This window comes from Narcine bancroftii, chromosome 8, assembly GCF_036971445.1.
Source record: "Narcine bancroftii isolate sNarBan1 chromosome 8, sNarBan1.hap1, whole genome shotgun sequence".
NCBI lineage: Eukaryota > Metazoa > Chordata > Chondrichthyes > Torpediniformes > Narcinidae > Narcine > Narcine bancroftii.
This window is the reverse complement of record NC_091476.1, coordinates 81,678,120-81,686,094: the sequence shown is the minus strand read 5'-3', so window position 1 is coordinate 81,686,094 and position 7,975 is coordinate 81,678,120. Positions and strand designations below refer to the sequence as shown.

General features: G+C 63.5%; 1 protein-coding gene across 1 annotated transcript; it reads left to right on the top strand.

Annotated features, from left to right (window-relative positions):
- Positions 1 to 666: 666 nt before the first annotated feature.
- prpf19 (pre-mRNA processing factor 19) lies at positions 667 to 6,791 on the top strand. Its single transcript, XM_069896250.1, is given in 11 exon segments — positions 667 to 744; positions 1,106 to 1,180; positions 1,604 to 1,679; positions 1,863 to 1,972; positions 2,085 to 2,171; positions 2,173 to 2,241; positions 2,652 to 2,721; positions 3,041 to 3,129; positions 5,369 to 5,536; positions 5,618 to 5,723; positions 6,500 to 6,791. Coding segments are annotated over 11 exon segments (1,026 nt in total). The 3' UTR covers positions 6,598 to 6,791.
- The last annotated feature ends 1,184 nt before the right edge of the window (positions 6,792 to 7,975 follow it).

The following is a 7,975-nucleotide window of genomic DNA, read 5'->3' as shown; positions in this document are numbered from 1 at the left end:
TAGGCTTCACTCTGTGTCCCCACCCTGGGTGTATGTGACGGGACGGGGCTTCCCTTTGCATCCCCACCCCTGGAGTGGAGAAATGTTGGGGGTTTCATAGACAGGAAAGGGTGTAGTGGACTGGAGGGGGTAACAGACGGAGGGGTGTAGGGGACCAAAGGGAATTACAGAGACAGGGAGGGATGTAGAGGGATCGGAGGGGCGTTACAGAGACAGGGAAGGGTGTCGGGAACTGGATGGGGGTACAGAAACAGGGAAGGGTGTTGGGGTCTGGCGGGGTTGACAGAGACAGGGAGGGATGTAGGTGATCGGAGGGGGTTACAAAGACAGGGAGGGGTGTTGGGAACCGGAGGAGATGACAGAGATAGGGAGGGGTGTCGGGGACAGGAGGGGGTTACAGAGAAAGGGAGGGGAGTCAGGGACCAGAGGGGGTTACAGAGACATGGATGGGTGTTGGGTCAGACTGGAAGTTCATCCAATTACCCGAATCACACTGCATTCTTGTCCATCCAGACCCACGGGTGTTGAGACAGGGAGGGGTGTCGGGGACCGGAGGGGGGTTACAGAGATGGGTAGGGGTGTCTTTGACCGGAGGGGGTTACAGAGACGTAGAGGTGTAGGAGACCAGAGTGGGTGACAGAGACAGGGTGGGGTGTAAGTTTAATCATGAGAAATTTAACTGAATCTCATCTTTCTCTCCAGCTTCAAGACAAGGCAACTGTGTTGACCACTGAACGTAAGAAGGTACGATGTGGAGGTTGGCCAGCTCCTTCCCACCCTCCCTCCCCACTTCCATTCCGTTCCCCCCCCCGACTCTCTCTCTTTCTCTCTCTCTCTCTCTCTCTCTCTCTCTCTCCCCCTCTCTCCCTCCCTTCCCCCCCCTTTCTCTCCCACCCCCTCTCTCTGTCGCTCTCTTGTGTGTCTGTCTCGAACTTTGTCTCTCTCCCCCCCCCACACACCCCTCTCTCTCTCTTCCCACCCCCCCCACACACCCCTCTCTCTCTCTCTTCCCACCCCCACCCCACCTCCTCGCTCTGCATCTGGGCTCAGGGAAGGTGGGTCTCTTCCCACGACACTCAACCCCACATTCCCCTATTTCCCACAGAGAGGAAAGACCGTTCCAGAGGAGCTGGTGAGGACCGAAGATCTCGGCAAATATCGACCGGTTGCCTCTCACCTGGTAGGTCGTTGTGACGGAGAGGAGGGAGAGAGGGAGCTTTATCACCTGAAGATTTACTGGAAGTTGTCTGGACGTCAGGGACTGAGTTACAGGGAAAGGTTCACCAGTTTCGGGACTTTATCCCAAGAAGATTTACTGGGAAGTTGTCTGGACGTCAGGGACTGAGTTACAGGGAAAGGTTCACCAGTTTCGGGACTTTATCCAAGAAGATTTACTGGGAAGTTGCCCAGATGTCAGGGACTGAGTTACAGGGATAGGTTCAACAGAAGGCGAGGGTTGACAGAGAGGTGGGGGAGCGGGGAACAGAGATGGACGGGTTGGGAGTTGGGGGAGAGTTGATCGAGGTCCATCACCGTCTCTCTCTCTCTCTCTCTCTCTCTCTTCTCCCCCCCCCCCCCCCCCCCCCCCCCCCCACTTCCTCAGGGTCTCCACAGCGCCAGCATCCCGGGCATCCTGGCCCTCGATCTGTGCCCCTCTGACACGAACAAGGTCCTCACAGGTGAGACAGAGCCTGTGTCTGTGTCCCCTCCAACCTCCACCCCACCTCTCTGTCTCTTCCCCCCTCCATCACACCCCCGTCTTGCCACCCCCACACCGTCTTTTCGCCTCTCCCTTCCGCTCTCCCTCTTCTGCTGCCAAGATTCATCCCCTCCCTCCTCTCTCTGTCCTCCCAACCCCACAGGGGGAGCGGACAAGAACGTAGTGGTCTTCGACAAGAACTCTGAGCAGATCCTCGCCACGCTCAAGGGTCACACGAAGAAGGTCACCAGCGTGGTGTTCCATCCGAGCGAGGTCAGTCTTCACCCTCCAATCTCTCTCTACCCCGCCCGCTCTCTGCTCCCCTCTCTCCCCTTCCCCCCCATCACTCTCCTGCACTGCCTCAAGACTCCCCTCTCTCCCCCAGAACATAGTGTTCTCAGCGTCCCCTGACACGACCATTCGCATCTGGTCGGTGACCTCCGCCTCCTGTGTACTCAAGTTGTGCGTGCACACGACGGGCGGTGTCCGGACTGAGCCTCCATGCCACTGGAGACTACCTGCTGAGTGCGTCGGATGATCAGGTGAGAGGGGTGTAGGAGAGGGGCGTTTGTGAGAGGGGCGTTTGTGAGAGGGGCGTGTGTGAGAGAGGGGCGTGTGTGAGAGAGGGGCGTGTGTGGGAAGGGGGCGTGTGGGAGAGTGGGGCGTGTGGGAGAGGGGGGGCGTGTGGGAGAGGGGGGGCGTGTGGGAGAGGGGGGGCGTGTGGGAGAGGGGGGCGTGTGGGAGAGGGGGGCGTGTGGGAGAGGGGGCGTGTGGGAGAGGGGGGCGTGTGGGGGAGGGGGGGCGTGTGGGGGAGGGGGGGGCGTGTGGGGGAGGGGGGCGTGTGGGGGAGGGGGGCGTGTGGGAGAGGGGGGGCGTGTGGGAGTGGGATGTCCACTCCACCTCCTGCTGACTCTCACCTCTCTCCCCACCCCCTCAACCCACCGCCAACCAGTATTGGGCTTTCTCTGATATAAGAACTGGACGCGTTCTCACCAAGGTCACAGACGAGAGCGCTGGCTGTGGTGAGTCTATCGATGGGAGGACAGAGTACAGGAGGCAGGGAAGGAGAGAAGGGTCTGTGAACATGGTTCCCCCGGTTTCCATGTCCTTCACGCTGTTCCCCAAGTCGTATTATCCCGCACGCGGATCCTCCGGTCTCTGTGTCCCACATGCTGTTCCCCCGATCTCCGTATCCCATACGGATCACCCAATCTCTATACCCTGGATACGGTTCCCCTGGTCTCCATATGTAAAAGACCCATTTGGTGATGCATTTAGTAATGGACTTTCTCGCCACCTTCCCCTCCCTCTCCCCCTCTCTCCACCTCCCCCCACAACCAGCCCTGACCTGTGCTCAGTTCCACCCGGATGGACTGATTTTTGGAACTGGTACCATTGACTCGCAGATCAAAATCTGGATCTCAAGGTGGGTTCGGCGTCCCTCACCCATCGCCCTCACGCTCTCTCTCCCCTGCGATCTCTCCTTGCTCTCTCCCCGCTTTATCCCCCCCGCCTTATCCCCCCCCCGCCTTATCCCCCCCCGCCTTATCCCCCCCGCCTTATCCCCCCCCCGCCTTATCCCCCCCCGCCTTATCCCCCCCGCCTTATCCCCCCCGCCTTATCCCCCCCCGCCTTATCCCCCCCCGCCTTATCCCCCCCGCCTTATCGCCCCCCGCCTTATCGCCCCCCGCCTTATCCCCCCCCCCGCCTTATCCCCCCCCGCCTTATCCCCCCCGCCTTATCCCCCCCGCCTCTCTCCACTACGCTCCCCGCTCTCTCTGTCCCCGCACTCTCCTCGATCTCTCCCAGCTTTATGCCCCCCCTCTCTCCCCCGGGCTCTTGTCCCTGCACTCTCTCTCCCTCCCCAGCTCTCTCTCCCACTAAGCTCTCCCACTTTCTCCATCCCCTCGCTCTCCTGCACTCTCTCCTCTCCGCTCTCTCCCCCATGTGCTCTCTCTCCCCGTTCTCTCCCTTTCTCCCTCCCAGTTCTCTCTCTCCCTCCCCACCCTCTCTCTCCCCCTCACCGCGCTCTCTCCCCCTCACCGCACTCTCTCCCCCTCACCGCGCTCTCTCCCCCTCACCGCGCTCTCTCCCCCTCCCCGCGCCCTCTCCCCCTCCCCGCGCCCTCTCCCCCTCCCCGCGCCCTCTCCCCCTCCCCGCGCCCTCTCCCCCTCCCCGCGCCCTCTCCCCCTCCCCGCGCCCTCTCCCCCTCCCCGCGCCCTCTCCCCCTCCCCGCGCCCTCCCCCTCCCCGCGCCCTCTCCCCCTCCCGCGCCTTCTCCCCCTCCCCGCGCCCTCTCCCCCTCCCCGCGCCCTCTCCCCTCCCCGCGCCCTCTCCCCCTCCCCGCGCCCTCTCCCCCTCCCCGCGCCCTCTCCCCCTCCCCGCGCCCTCTCCCCCTCCCCGCGCCCTCTCCCCCTCCCCGCGCCCTCTCCCCCTCCCCGCGCCCTCTCCCCCTCCCCGCGCCCTCTCCCCCTCCCCGCGCCCTCTCCCCCTCCCCGCGCCCTCTCCCCCTCCCCGCGCGCCCTCTCCCCCTCCCCGCGCCCGCTCTCCCCCTGCTCTCTCTCCCTCTCCGTTTTCTGTCTCTCTCCCTCCCCAGTCTCTCTCTCCCCCACACTCTCCCCAGTTTCTCTCTCCCTCTCCCCATCTATCTCCCCAGACCCTCTCTCTCTCCCCAGTCCTCTCTCCCCAATCCCTCTCTCTCTACCCAGTCCCAGTCCCTCCCTCTTTGCAGTCCCTCCCTCTTTGCAGTCCCTCCCTCTTTGCAGTCCCTCCCTCTTCGCAGTCCCTCCCTCTTCGCAGTCCCTCCCTCTTACGCAGTCCCTCCCTCTTCGCAGTCCCTCCCTCTTCGCAGTCCCTCCCTCTTCGCAGTCCCTCCCTCTTCGCAGTCCCTCCCGCTTCGCAGTCCCTCCCGCTTCGCAGTCCCTCCCGCTTCGCAGTCCCTCCCGCTTCGCAGTCCCTCCCGCTTCGCAGTCTCTCCCGCTTCGCAGTCCCTCCCGCTTCGCAGTCCCTCCCGCTTCGCAGTCCCTCCCGCTTCGCAGTCCCTCCCGCTTCGCAGTCCCTCCCGCTTCGCAGTCCCTCCCGCTTCGCAGTCCCTCCCGCTCGCAGTCCCTCCCGCTCGCAGTCCCTCCCGCTCGCAGTCCCTCCCGCTTCGCACTCTCTCCCGCTTCGCTCTCCCTCTCCCCCGCTCGCTCTCCCTCTCCCCCGCTCGCTCTCCCTCTCCCCCGCTCGCTCTCCCTCTCCCCCGCTCGCTCTCCCTCTCCCCCGCTCGCTCTCCCTCTCCCCCGCTCGCTCTCCCTCTTCCCCGCTCGCTCTCCCTCTCCCCCGCTCGCTCTCCCTCTCCCCCGCTCGCTCTCCCTCTCCCCCGCTCGCTCTCCCTCTCCCCCGCTCGCTCTCCCTCTCCCCCGCTCGCTCTCCCTCTCCCCCGCTCGCTCTCCCTCTCCCCCGCTCGCTCTCCCTCTCCCACGCTCGCTCACCCTCTCCCCCGCTCGCTCTCCCTCTCCCCCGCTCGCTCTCCCTCTCCCCCGCTCGCTCTCCCTCTCCCCCGCTCGCTCTCCCTCTCCCCGCTCGCTCTCCCTCTCCCCCGCTCGCTCTCCCTCTCCCCCTATCTCCCCAGACTCTCTCCCCGCCACCTCTCTCTCTCTCACCCTACTCTTCCCCCCCACCCCAGGAGAGGACAAACGTGGCCAACTTTCCCGGCCACTCTGGGCCCATCACCAGCATTGCCTTCTCGGAGAATGGCTATTATCTAGCCACGGCGGCCGACGACTCCCAGGTGAAGCTCTGGGATCTGAGGAAGCTGAAGAACTTCAAGTCCATCCAACTCGACGATAACTACGAGGTGAGGCCCCCCCCACTTCTCGTCGACCCTCACTCTCCCTGTTCCCCTCCCTCCTCTCTCACCCTCTCTTTCTCCCTCCAGGTGAAGTGCCTCACCTTCGATCAGAGTGGATCATACCTGGCCATTGGAGGCACCGATATTCGGGTCTACGTGTGTAAACAGTGGGCAGATATTCTCCACTTCACAGGTATGACTCTCCCCTTCTCATCCCCTCTGCCCCCCTCTCTCCTTTTTTTCTCCCCTCTCCCTCCCCCCTCTTTCCCCTTTTCCCCTCCATTTCACTCTCCCCTTTTCCCCTCCCTTTCCTTTCTCTCCTGCTCTCTCTCCCCTCCCTCTCCCCTTTTACCCCTCCCTTCCCCCTCTCTCCTGCTCTCTCTCCCCTTCCTCTCCCCCCACCCCTCTCCTCCCCTTCTCCTCCACCCTTCTCCCCCTCTCTTCCCTCTCCCCCACCTCCCTCTTTCCCCCCCTCTGTCTCCCCTCCCCTTTACCCCTCTCTCCCACGACTCTCCCCTCTCCTCACTCTTCCTTTCCCCCTCCTCCCCCTCCTCTCACTTTCCCCCTCACCCACTCTCTCCCCCTCTCTTTCCCCTCTGTCTTTTCCCCATTTCTCTCCTCCTCTCCCCTCTCTTCACCCAATACTAATCTCTCCCCCTCTCTCTTCCCCCTCCCTTCCTCTCTCTCTCCCTCCCTTTCCTCTCTTCCCCTGATGCTGACCTCTACCCCTCTCTCCCTCACCCCCCATTTCTCTCCCCTCTATTCCCCAATGCTAACCTCTCTTCCTCTCCCTCTTCCCCTCTCTTCCCATCTCTCATCCTGTCTCCCTCTCCCTCCCTCCCCGACGCTGACCTCTACCCCCCTCTTCTCCTCCTCCTACTCTCCCTCGACCCCTTCTCTCTCTCTCCCCTCAATGCTGACCTCTCCCTTCAATGCTGATCTCTCCCCTCTCTCTCCTCCCCATCTTAGAACATACCGGCCTCTCTACCGGAGTCTGCTTCGGGGAACACTCACGCTTCCTCGCCTCCACCAGCCTGGACCGCAGCCTCAAGCTGTACAGCCTGTGAACCAAAGCCCCCCCAGTCCCTCGGACGAGCCCACCCACCCCCAACCCTTCGCTGCCATCGCCTGGTGGGCTCCCCGAACCCCTACTCGCGGACCGGGTGAAACCACTTCGCGCCAGCCTGGAGATGCCGTCGGGCACCGGGAGAGGGGTGATGGGGGGGTTCACGTTGGGGAGAGAGGGTCGAGGGAGGGGGGGAAGAGAGAGAGAGAGAGGAGGGATGGGGAAAGTAGAGAGGGGGAAGGAGGGAGGGAGGGAGGGGGGAATGGAGTAATGAGGGACGGGAGAGGTGGGGAGGAGAGGGGAATGGAGAGGTGTGGGAGAGGGGGATGGAGGGGTGGGGAATGGGAGAGAGGTGGGGGGGAGAGGGGGAAGGGGAGGGAGGGGTGGGAGAGAGGGAGGGGGATGGTGGGGAGGGGTAGGGAAGGGAGTGGATTGGAGGGAGGGGGAGAGAGTGGCCATATTGAGGCCGTTCTCGAGTGAGACCTTTTTTTATCCAATAAAATGTGTCCGAGGACTGAAACCTGCCTTAGTGTTTATTTCATCGCGTCCCCCTCCCTCCCTCCGAGAAGGGTTGTTTACCTTCCCGCGCGTCCTCCCGGGAAACTCCGGTCGGAGGTAAACAGGTCGAAAACAACTTCGCCGTCCCCTCTGGTCCTGCTGCCGACGAGCAGGCAGCACGCCGGGATCAGAGGGCTGGTCGATCGACCGACAGGGATCCCGACCCGGAGAGATGGCGGCAGCGGCCGCCCAAGAATCGGAGGTCGGGCACACAGAGGTGGGTCGACGGCCCCGGAAACTGGTCCCTTACTCCCCTCCCTGTCTCTGTCACCCCCTCCGGTCCCCGACTCCCATCCCAGTCTCTAATCCCCTCCGGTCCCCGATACCCCGCCCTGACTCTGTGCCCCTTCCGGTCCCCTACACCCTTCCCTGTCTCTAACCCCCTCTGGTCCCTGACACCCCTCCCTGTCTAACGCCCTCCGGTCCCCCACACCCCTCCCCGTCTCTGTAACCCCCTCCGATCCCCGACACCCGTCTCTGTAACTCCTCCGGTCCCCGACACCCCTCCCCGTCTCTGTAACCCCCTCCGGTCCCCGACACCTCTCCCCGACTCTAACCCCCTTCGATCCCCGACACCCCTCCCCGTCTCTGTAACCCCCTCCGGTCCCCGACACCCCTCCCTGTCTCTGTGGTCCCCGGCACGTCTCTGTCCGTAACTCCCTACAGTCCCCGACACCTATCACTGTCTCTGTAAACCCCCCTCCCCTACATCCCCAGCAGTGACCCCAACCTCCCAGTGGACTGATGGGTATATCACCCCTCTCTATTCCTGAAAGGCGGCTTCGATCGAGAGCTCGGATCCTCCTCCCTTCGAAGCTCTC